The sequence below is a fragment of the Electrona antarctica genome (genome assembly GCF_951216825.1).
Source record: "Electrona antarctica genome assembly, chromosome: 9".
In the NCBI taxonomy this organism is placed as follows: domain Eukaryota; kingdom Metazoa; phylum Chordata; class Actinopteri; order Myctophiformes; family Myctophidae; genus Electrona; species Electrona antarctica.
The window spans coordinates 57,567,180-57,579,279 of NC_136790.1; the positions used below are offsets into that span (position 1 = coordinate 57,567,180).

Genomic DNA, 12,100 nt, shown 5'->3' on the forward strand with positions numbered 1-12,100 from the left:
TATTTTACACAGTATGAATACAGGGAGCTGTCCGTTCAGGCCCACGGCCAGAGTCACTGTATTTTACAAAGTATGAATACAGGGAGCTGTCTGTTCAGGACCACGGACAGAGTCACTGTATTTTACACAGTATGAATACAGGGAGCTGTCGGTTCAGGACCACGGACAGAGTCACTGTATTTTACACAGTATGAATACAGGGAGCTGTCCGTTCAGCATCACGGACAGAGTCACTGTATTTTACACAGTATGAATACAGGGAGCTGTCCGTTCAGGGCCAGCCTCTAAGGCTGGCTGTTCAGTTCAGAACCATGGACAGAGTCACTGCAGCTAACAGTGACAGGTAGCTGTCCATTCAGGACAATAGACAGTATATACAGGGAGCTGTCCGTTCAGGACCACAGACAGAGTATATACAGGGAGCTGTCCTTTCAGGGCCATAGACAGTATATACAGGGAGCTGTCCTTCCAGGACCATAGACAGTCTATACAGGTTATTGTCCTTCCAGGACAATAGACAGAGTATATACAGGGAGCTGTCCGTTCAGGACCACGGACAGTATATACAGGGAGCTGTCCTTTCAGGTCCATAGACAGTATATACAGGGAGCTGTCCTTTCAGGACAGAGACAGTATATACAGGGAGCTGTCCTTTCAGGACAGAGACAGTATATACAGGGAGCTGTCCTTTCAGGACAAAGACAGTATATACAGGGAGCTGTCCTTTCAGGAACATAGACAGTATATACAGGGAGCTGTCCTTTCAGGACCATAGACAGAGTATATACAGGGAGCTGTCCGTTCTGGCTGCTCAAACCGTAGCACTCGCCGTATCCTTGACGACCTTACAGGCGTTTGCCAGAGCTGAGCTGATCCCATTTAGAGTTGAGGACCGTTCTACAAATGTCTTCTAAATCATTTTTCTGAAAAAAACTCATGTTTCTGTCAGTGGTTCTCACAGGGTTAAAACCTCATGTTTCTGTCAGTGGTGCTCACAGGGTTAAAACCTCATGTTTCTGTCAGTGGTGCTCACAGGGTTAAAACCTCATGTTTCTGTCAGTGGTGCTCACAGGGTTAAAACCTCATGTTTCTGTCAGTGGTTCTCACAGGGTTAAAACCTCATGTTTCTGTCAGTGGTTCTCACAGGGTTAAAACCTCATGTTTCTGGCAGTGGTTCTCACAGGGTTAAAACCTCATGTTTCTGTCAGTGGTTCTCACAGGGTTAAAACCTCATGTTTCTGTCAGTGGTTCTCACAGGGTTAAAACCTCATGTTTCTGTCAGTTGTTCTCACAGGGTTAAAACCTCATGTTTCTGTCAGTGGTTCTCACAGGGTTAACACCTCATGTTTCTGTCAGTGGTTCTCACAGGGTTAAAACCTCATGTTTCTGTCAGTGGTTCTCACAGGGTTAAAACCTCTTGTTTCTGTCAGTGGTGCTCACAGGGTTAAAACCTCATGTTTCTGTCAGTGGTTCTCACAGGGTTAAAACCTCATGTTTCTGTCAGTGGTTCTCACAGGGTTAACACCTCATGTTTCTGTCAGTGGTTATCACAGGGTTAAAACCTCATGTTTCTGTCAGTGGTTCTCACAGGGTTAAAACCTCATGTTTCTGTCAGTGGTTCTCACAGGGTTAAAACCTCATGTTTCTGTCAGTGGTTCTCACAGGGTTAACACCTCATGTTTCTGTCAGTGGTTTTCACAGGGTTAACACCTCATGTTTCTGTCAGTGGTTCTCACACGGTTAACACCTCATGTTTCTGTCAGTTGTTCTCACAGGGTTAAAACCTCATGTTTCTGTCAGTGGTTCTCACAGGGTTAACACCTCATGTTTCTGTCAGTGGTTCTCACAGGGTTAAAACCTCATGTTTCTGTCAGTGGTTCTCACAGGGTTAAAACCTCATGTTTCTGTCAGTGGTTCTCACAGGGTTAAAACCTCATGTTTCTGTCAGTGGTTCTCACAGGGTTAAAACCTCATGTTTCTGTCAGTGGTTCTCACAGGGTTAAAACCTCATGTTTCTGTCAGTGGTTCTCACAGGGTTAAAACCTCATGTTTCTGTCAGTGGTTCTCACACGGTTAAAACCTCATGTTTCTGTCAGTGGTTCTCACACGGTTAAAACCTCATGTTTCTGTCAGTGGTTCTCACAGGGTTAAAACCTCATGTTTCTGTCAGTGGTTCTCAAACATTTTCATGTCAAGGAGCCTAAAAGTATCTGTATTTGGCCGCCGACCCCCATCTGAAAATATGTTGTTCCTCCCCCCAGAAGCAAAGATCTGAGTTAAGAACGTTTGCTCTGAAAGAATATATATTCAAAGATTTTTCAAAAATAGCAGACCTACAAGCTTGTAGATCTGCTGTTTTTCAACAGCTAAAGTTGCTAAACTATAACATAATGCTTAAAACACCACAATGGTGTTTTAAGCAACCCAAGAATGGGTTTAAGTGACATTAGCGTAGCGTGTAGCATAGCGTAGCGTCCTATAATGATTGATTATACAACAACATGTCACTGCATTTCACACAGAGAATGAAGGAATGACACCATCTCTGCTTCTGGAAGGAGAGGAATGCAGAGGTCTCTCTCCCTCTCTCTCTCTCCCTCCCTCTCCCTCTCCCTCTCCCTCTCCCTCTCCCTCTCCCTCTCTCCCTCTCTGTCTCTCTCTCTCTCTCTCTCTCTCTCTCTCTCAGAGGTATCTGTTCTGATTTGTAATGGAAATACCAGACGAGGGCCGAGCGAGAATGAGCCTGTTATTGAGTGTGTGTGTGTGTGTGTGTGTGTGTGTGTGTGTGTGTGTGTGTGTGTGTGTGTGTGTGTGTGTGTGTGTGTGTGTGTGTGTGTGTGTGTGTGTGTGTGTGTGTGTCGTGCAGGGAGAGAGAGAGACTGTGCGGAAGTAAGCTCCATATTTCAGTATCCATATCATATCTCCAACGTCGTTGTACAAGAGTGCAAAAAATAGTGCCGTTTGGAACACTGCTCACAACAGGCCACGCCCTCTGAGCTTTCTGATTGGCCAGTTGGAACACTGCTCACAACAGGCCGCGCCCTCTGCACTTTCTGATTGGCCGGTTGGAACACTGCTCACAACTGGCCACGCCCTCTGATCATTCTGATTGGCCGGTTGGAACATTGTTGACAGTGACAGTAGTTCTGTGTTTCAATCTGAAGGGAGACAAAGCGTACGCTCTGAGGAACACCAAGACACCACAGCCCTGAGGTACAGCCCTGAGGAACACCAAGACACCACAACCCTGAGGTACAGCCCTGAGGAACACCAAGACACCACAGCCCTGAGGTACAGCCCTGAGGAACACCAAGACACCACAGCCCTGAGGAACACCAATACACCACAGCCCTGAGGAACACCAAGACACCACAGCCCTGAGGAACACCAAGACATCACAGCCCTGAGGAACACCAAGACACCACAGCCCTGAGGTACAGCCCTGAGGAACACCAATACACCACAGCCCTGAGGGACACCAAGACACCACAGCCCTGAGGTACAGCCCTGAGGAACACCAAGACACCACAGCCCTGAGGAACACCAAGACACCACAGCCCTGAGGAACACCAAGACACCACAGCCCTGAGGTACAGCCCTGAGGCACACCAAGACATCACAGCCCTGAGGTACAGCCCTGAGGAACACCAAGACACCACAGCCCTGAGGTACAGCCCTGAGGAACACCAAGACACCACAGCCCTGAGGAACACCAAGACACCACAGCCCTGAGGAACACCAAGACACCACATCCCTGAGGTACAGCCCTGAGGAACACCAATACACCACAGCCCTGAGGTACAGCCCTGAGGAACACCAAGACACCACAACCCTGAGGTACAGCCCTGAGGTACACCAAGACACCACAGCCCTGAGGAACACCAAGACACCACAGCCCTGAGGAACACCAAGACACCACAGCCCTGAGGTACAGCCCTGACGAACACCAAGACACCACAGCCCTGAGGAACACCAAGACACCACAGCCCTGAGGAACACCAAGACACCACAGCCCTGAGGTACAGCCCTGAGGAACACCAAGACACCACAGCCCTGAGGAACACCAAGACACCACAGCCCTGAGGAACACCAAGACACCACAGCCCTGAGGAACACCAAGACACCACAGCCCTGAGGAACACCAAGACACCACAGCCCTGATGTACAGCCCTGAGGAACACCAATACACCACAGCCCTGAGGAACACCAATACACCACAGCCCTGAGGAACACCAATACACCACAGCCCTGAGGAACACCAAGACACCACAGCCCTGAGGTACAGCCCTGAGGAACACCAAGACATCACAGACAGCCAAGTGAAAACTAGTCTAAAATGCTAGGCAGGGACTAGGTCACAGGTCACAGGTGTGAGCTTGTAGATCTGGTATTTTCAGCACGCAACGCAAGTGTTAAAAATCATGCGTTACGACGCCATCAAGGCAAAACCGCCAAAACACATCACTGTCGACGAAATCAACTGTACATTTTAGTCGACTTAAAACCAGACTGAAACTAAAACATTGTGGATGACTAAAATATGAGTAAAACCAAATGGACTCAAAAGACCGACTAAAAATCAGCGTTCCACTCATCCCGGTCTGAGCCACATGACACATCAATAACGAACATGTTTCAATAAATCGTGTCATATTTTTCGGCGTCTACTCACCCCGGTCGGTGTCGTAGAGGAACACGAACTTGTTCCAGTCGTAGTGGTCGAGCAGGGACAGCAGCGCCCCCCGGTGGCTGGGCCGGAGCTGCAGGGTGAACTGGCTCTCCGTCCCCTCGCTGGGGAAGCTGGGCGTGATGAGGCTGATGTGCAGAGCGCCGCAGAACGAGGTCAGGGTGTGGACGGAACGCTTATCGTACAGCCCGAAGATAGCAAACACCCCCCGGGAGTACTGGGAGCAGACTGTAGGGGGGAGAGAGACATAGACAATGCATTATTAACCAGAGAGAGAGAGAGACAGACAATACATTATGAACCAGAGAGAGAGACATAGACAATACATTATGAACCAGAGAGAGAGAGAGAGAGATAGACAATACATTATGAACCAGAGAGAGAGAGAGAGAGATAGACAATACATTATGAACCAGAGAGAGAGAGAGAGACACCCCATTCATTCAGCAGTCTAGCCAAGGACCACCATATGTGTCCCACCTTGGCAAACAACAGGGGTTCTAAACGTTTTTGGGACCCCCTCTGGGGACCCCCCCTGGGGACCCCCTGGGGACCCCCCATGGGGACCCCCGGAGATGCTTTGTCCATGTATGTGAAGAGTCTGCCCTGTGCTATTAACACATTTTGGATGAAATAAATACATGCTGGAGGAGCACGATGACAGGCTCTCAGTCCAATCTGGTCACATTGGATGACATTTAGCCTCGACGACACAAAACCTACAATATTCTTTGCCCACAATTCCCCATTCTACAACATGAAACCAAACGCACGCACGCACGCACGCACGCACGCACGCACGCACGCACGCACGCACGCACGCACGCGCGCACGCACGCACGCACGCACGCACGCACGCACACACACGCATGTTCCTTTAGCAGGGGGAACATGCCAAGTCTGCCATTATGTATGATCCTCCACTACTGTGACTGTGACTGTGTGTGTGTGACTGTGTGTGTGTGTGTGTGTGTGCGTGCGTGCGTGCGTGCGTGCGTGCGTGCGTGCGTGCGTGCGTGCGTGCGTGCGTGCGTGCGTGCGTGCGTGCGTGCGTGCGTGCGTGCGTGCGTGCGTGCGTGCGTGCGTGCGTGCGTGCGTGCGTGCGTGCGTGCGTGCGTGCGTGCGTGCGTGCGTGCGTGCGTGCGTGCGTGCGTGCGTGCGTGCATGGAGGACAGAATGACTTTGAGATAAAAGGATTATGTGTGACGCTGGAAGTCGTTTAAATCCTCCGACTGAAGTTACTGTAAATGAAGTGCAGTCACACTGTACTCACGTACAACGAGGCTGTACTTTTACTCTAAATTAAGTACACTACGATGTACTAAAATGGTAAATGGTGCATTTATATAGCGCCTTTATCCAAGGCACTTTACATAGATGTGCATTACATTCACCCATTCACAAACCTTTACATAGATTGTGCATTACATTCACCCATTCACACACACATTCACGCACCGATGGTGGAGGAAACCATGCAAGGCACCAACCTGCACATCAGGAGCAATCAGGGGTTCAGAGTCTTGCTCAAGGACACTCCCACACTAACTCTGGGGGAGCCCACAGGGATCGAACCGGGAACCTTGCGGTTACCATCCAGCCACTCTACCATTGAGCCACCGCCGCCTGACTAACTACAAGTACAAGTACTAAGTAATAAGTACTAAGTACAAACTGAAGTAGACTGAAGTACATCCAGTACATCTCAGATGAAAGGATCGTTGCTTCCTTTGGGGTTGCTGTTTTCTTTGCCAATTTAGATCATTACAAATGCCCCCCTTTTTTATCAATGCATTTCTATTCCAACCTGTACATGTAGATTGAATTGTTTGAGAAATATTATCTGTTTGTTGTCACTGTTGTCATTGTGAATGAATGCCTGAATGGGACCCAAATGGAAACAAGACCGCAAGGTCTTTCTTTCGGTGCTGTCCTTTTGGACCAAATGTGCCGCGTAGCGGGCGAGCTTCATTTTCCATCCACCATGCGGTCTAACAACCAGGAAGTGAACCTTGGAGGGTTAGGCGTGTTGTGCTGCTAAGGTGTGGGAGCAGTGAACACCCTCACTCTGCTTCTGTAGTGAACACCCTCACTCTGCTTCTGTAGTGAACACCCTCACTCTGCCTCTGTAGTGAACACCCTCAGTCTGCCTCTGTAGTGAACACCCTCACTCTGCCTCTGTAGTGAACACCCTCACTCTGCCTCTGTAGTGAACACCCTCACTCTGCCTCTGTAGTGAACACCCTCACTCTGTAGTGAACACCCTCACCCTGTAGTGAACACCCTCACTCTGTAGTGAACACCCTCACTCTGCCTCTGTAGTGAACACCCTCACTCTGCCTCTGTAGTGAACACCCTCACTCTGCCTTGGTAGTGAACACCCTCACTCTGCCTCTGTAGTGAACACCCTCAGTCTGCCTCTGTAGTGAACACCCTCACTCTGCCTCTGTAGTGAACACCCTCACTCTGCCACTGTAGTGAACACCCTCACTCTGCCTCTGTAGTGAACACCCTCACTCTGTAATGAACACCCTCAACCTCACTCTGTAGTGAACAACCTCACTCTGCCTCTGTAGTGAACAACCTCACTCTGCCTCTGTAGTGAACACCCTCACTCTGCCTCTGTAGTGAACACCCTCACTCTGTGGTGAACACCCTCACCCTGTAGTGAACACCCTCACTCTGTAGTGAACACCCTCACTCTGCCTCTGTAGTGAACACCCTCACTCTGCCTCTGTAGTGAACACCCTCACTCTTTAGTGAACACCCTCACTCTGCCTCTGTAGTGAACACCCTCACTCTGCCTCTGTAGTGAACACCCTCACTCTGCCTCTGTAGTGAACACCCTCACTCTGCCTCTGTAGTGAACACCCTCACTCTGTAGTGAACACCCTCACCCTGTAGTGAACACCCTCACTCTGTAGTGAACACCCTCACTCTGCCTCTGTAGTGAACACCCTCACTCTGCCTCTGTAGTGAACACCCTCACTCTTTAGTGAACACCCTCACTCTGCCTCTGTAGTGAACACCCTCACACTGCCTCTGTAGTGAACACCCTCAGTCTGCCTCTGTAGTGAACACCCTCACTCTGCCTCTGTAGTGAACACCCTCACTATGCCTCTATAGTGAACACCCTCACTCTGCCTCTGTAGTGAACACCCTCACTCTGCCTCTGTAGTGAACACCCTCACTCTGTAGTGAACACCCTCACTCTGTAGTGAACACCCTCACTCTGACTCTGTAGTGAACACCCTCACTCTGTAGTGAACACCCTCACTCTGCCTCTGTAGTGAACACCCTTACTCTGTAGTGAACACCCTCACTCTGTAGTGAACACCCTCACTCTGCCTCTGTAGTGAACACCCTCACTCTGCCTCTGTAGTGAACACCCTCACTATGCCTCTATAGTGAACACCCTCACTCTGCCTCTGTAGTGAACACCCTCACTCTGCCTCTGTAGTGAACACCCTCACTCTGTAGTGAACACCCTCACTCTGTAGTGAACGCCCTCACTCTGTAGTGAACACCCTCACTCTGCCTCTGTAGTGAACAACCTCACTCTGCCTCTGTAGTGCACACCCTCACTCTGCCTCTGTAGTGAACACCCTCAATCTGTAGTAAACACCCTCACTCTGTAGTGAACACCCTCACTCTGTAGTGAACACCCTCACTCTGTAGTGAACACCCTCACTCTGCCTCTGTAGTGAACACCCTAACTCTGCCTCTGTAGTGAACACCCTCACTCTGCCTCTGTAGTGAACACCCTCACTCTGTAGTGAACACCCTCACTCTGTAGTGAACACCCTCACTCTGACTCTGTAGTGAACACCCTCACTCTGTAGTGAACACCCTCACTCTGTAGTGAACACCCTCACTCTGCCTCTGTAGTGAACACCCTCACTCTGTAGTGAACACCCTCACTCTGTAGTGAACACCCTCACTCTGACTCTGTAGTGAACACCCTCACTCTGTAGTGAACACCCTCACTCTGCCTCTGTAGTGAACACTCTCACTCTGTAGTGAACACCCTCACTCTGTAGTGAACACCCTCACTCTGCCTCTGTAGTGAACACCCTCACTCTGTAGTGAACACCCTCACTCTGTAGTGAACACCCTCACTCTGTAGTGAACACCCTCACTCTGCCTCTGTAGTGAACAACCTCACTCTGCCTCTGTAGTGCACACCCTCACTCTGCCTCTGTAGTGAACACTCTCACTCTGTAGTGAACACCCTCACTCTGTAGTGAACACCCTCACTCTGCCTCTGTAGTGAACACCCTCACTCTGCCTCTGTAGTGAACACCCTCACTCTGTAGTGAACACTCTCACTCTGTAGTGAACACCCTCACTCTGCCTCTGTAGTGAACACCCTCACTCTGCCTCTGTAGTGAACACCATCACTCTGTAGTGAACACCCTCACTCTGACTCTGTAGTGAACACCCTCACTCTGTAGTGAACACCCTCACTCTGCCTCTGTAGTGAACACCCTCACTATGTAGTGAACACCCTCACTCTGCCTCTGTAGTGAACACCCTCACGCTGCCTCTGTAGTGAACACCCTCACTCTGCCTCTGTAGTGAACATCCTCACTCTGCCTCTGTAGTGAACACCCTCACTCTGCCTCTGTAGTGAACACCCTCACTATGTAGTGAACACCCTCACTCTGCCTCTGTAGTGAACACCCTCACTATGTAGTGAACACCCTCACTCTGCCTCTGTAGTGAACACCCTCACGCTGCCTCTGTAGTGAACACCCTCACTCTGCCTCTGTAGTGAACACCCTCACTCTTTTTCTGAAAAAGCTATGTTTCTATGTGTCAGTCGTTCTTCGATTTTTCAAAAATAGCAGACCTACAAGCTCGTAGCGCGCCACTCAGTGGCGCGCTATGAGCTTGTAGATCTGCTATTTTTCAATAGCTAAAGCATAACATAATGCTAGTGAAAGTGACTGCATGGAGTCGGTTTCATTTCTATCCTAAAGCCCTTGAACGATGGAGTGTGATTCATGAGGATTACTGTGATTATGGTAAGTTCACAGATATAATCACACATACCAGAATTCACTGGGAAAAAAATAAAATGTATGTTTTTGAAAAGGTCCCGGGGACCCCACTTTGGAAACCGTGGGTCTGGGAGCAGTGGTTCTCAACCAGTGGTCCGGGGACCACCAGTGGTCCTTCGGGAGGTTCAAGGTGGTCCCCATGCAGCTAAATGATGGAGGGACGGTAACCAAATGGACCCTTATATAGATCTTTAACTCCTCAGAGCGTACAATGGAACCAAATGGACCCGTTCAAGAGTTAAATGATTTGGTTCAAGAGTTAAATTATTGATAAATTACTTAAATTACCAGAAGTTGACACAATTAGAGAATGTAGAATAATTGTTATTTTGATCAACGTTTGCCTGTTTCTCTCCTAATGGTACCAACATCATGTTATCTCTCCTAATGGTACCAACATCATGTTATCTCTCCTAATGGTACCAACACCATGTTATCTCTCCTAATGGTACCAACACCATGTTATCTCTCCTAATGGTACCAAAATCATGTTATCTCTCCTAATGGTACCAACACCATGTTATCTTTCCTAATGGTACCAACATCATGGTATCTCTCCTAATGGTACCAACATCATGTTATCTCTCCTAATGGTACCAACATTGTGTTATCTCTCCTAATGGTACCAACATCATGTTATCTCTCCTAATGGTACCAACATCATGTTATCTCTCCTAATGGTACCAACACCATGTTATCTCTCCTAATGGTACCAACACCATGTTATCTCTCCTAATGGTACCAACACCATGTTATCTCTCCTAATGGTACCAACATCATGTTATCTCTCCTAATGGTACCAACACCATGTTATCTCTCCTAATGGTACCAACATCAATACAGCATGGATGGAAATGGGTCTGAGAGGCTAAATGTCATCAAACGGTGGTCCGTGGCTCAGATGGGTCTGAGAGGCTAAATGTCATCAAACGGTGGTCCATGGCTCAGATGGGTCTGAGAGGCTAAATGTCATCAAACGGTGGTTCCATGGCTCAGATGGGTCTGAGAGGCTAAATGTCATCAAACGGTGGTTCCGTGGCTCAGATGCTGAATAAATAAATAGTGGGCCTTGATATTAAAAGGGTTTTAAAGCAGCTCCAGAAAATCTATGAGTCATTCTTCTGCATATTGAGTGTTCAGTTAGATAAGCCACGCCGTGACGTCAGTCTGTACTCACTGGGTTCCAGGAGTTACACACACAAAACCACTGCACAAAAACAGCTACGCCGTGAGCTTGTAGATCGGCTTTTTTCGGCAAAGAGGTTTGGTGAAAATAGGGACAAAAGTTTTCCTCTTAAAACTCTCCATTTAAAACATGGATGACATCACTGAGCATCCGTTCAGCCTGTCTTAATGTAGCCTCTGCCTCTGCTCACTGCAGACTAAATATTAATAATCATCATCATCATCATTTTTCGACCGCGGTCGAGATCATGGATTTCACAATGCCACGCCAGACTTCCCGGTCCTTCATTGCCACCCCCAGTTCCTGCCTACTGAAGCATGTGTCCCTAGCGATGACCTCATGTGTCCCTAGCGATGACATCATGTGTCCCTAGCGATGACATCATGTGTCCCTAGCGATGACATCAGGGAACGACAGTTTTCTACCTCTGGTCTGCTTTGAGGCAGGACTCCAGAGAAGAAGGAAAAATATAACCTCATTGTCAGTCAGGTGTAGCAGTGGCCTGCCGGCCACTGCTACACCAACTGTGTTCTTCTGGATCGGACTAGTGAAGAAACACGGGGAAGGTTGCCGTATATTAGATTAGTCGATGGGTGGACTATTGTAGAAACACGGGGAAGGTTGCCGTATATTAGATTAGTCGATGGGTGGACTAGTGTAGAAACACAGCGAAGGTTGCCTTATATTAGATTAGTCGATGGGTGGACTAGTGTAGAAACACGGGGAAGGTTGCCGTATATTAGATTAGTCGATGGGTGGACTAGTGTAGAAACACGGGGAAGGTTGCCGTATATTAGATTAGTCGATGGGTGGACTAGTGTAGAAACACAGGGAAGGTTGCCGTATATTAGATTAGTCGATGGGTGGACTAGTGTAGAAACACAGGGAAGGTTGCCGTATATTAGATTAGTCGATGGGTGGACTAGTGTAGAAACACGGGGAAGGTTGCCGTATATTAGATTAGTCGATGGGTGGACTAGTGTAGAAACACGGGGAAGGTTGCCGTATATTAGATTAGTCGATGGGTGGACTAGTGTAGAAACACAGGGAAGGTTGCCGTATATTAGATTAGTCGATGGGTGGACTAGTGTAGAAACACGGGGAAGGTTGCTGTATATTATAGATTAGTCGATGGGTGGACTTGTGTAGAAACACAGGGAAGGT

General features: G+C 48.6%; 1 protein-coding gene across 1 annotated transcript in view; it reads right to left on the reverse strand.

The window, feature by feature from the left end:
* The window catches only part of LOC306930095 (glutamate receptor 4-like), a gene marked incomplete at both ends in the record, with an annotated part of 197,277 nt that overhangs the window by 99,427 nt on the left and 85,750 nt on the right, over positions 1 to 12,100 (reverse strand). Inside the window, one exon of the mRNA XM_079510838.1 lies at positions 4,673 to 4,915. Within this exon, the coding sequence (XP_079366964.1) occupies positions 4,673 to 4,915 (243 nt within the window). The remainder of the gene's footprint in view (positions 1 to 4,672; positions 4,916 to 12,100) is intronic.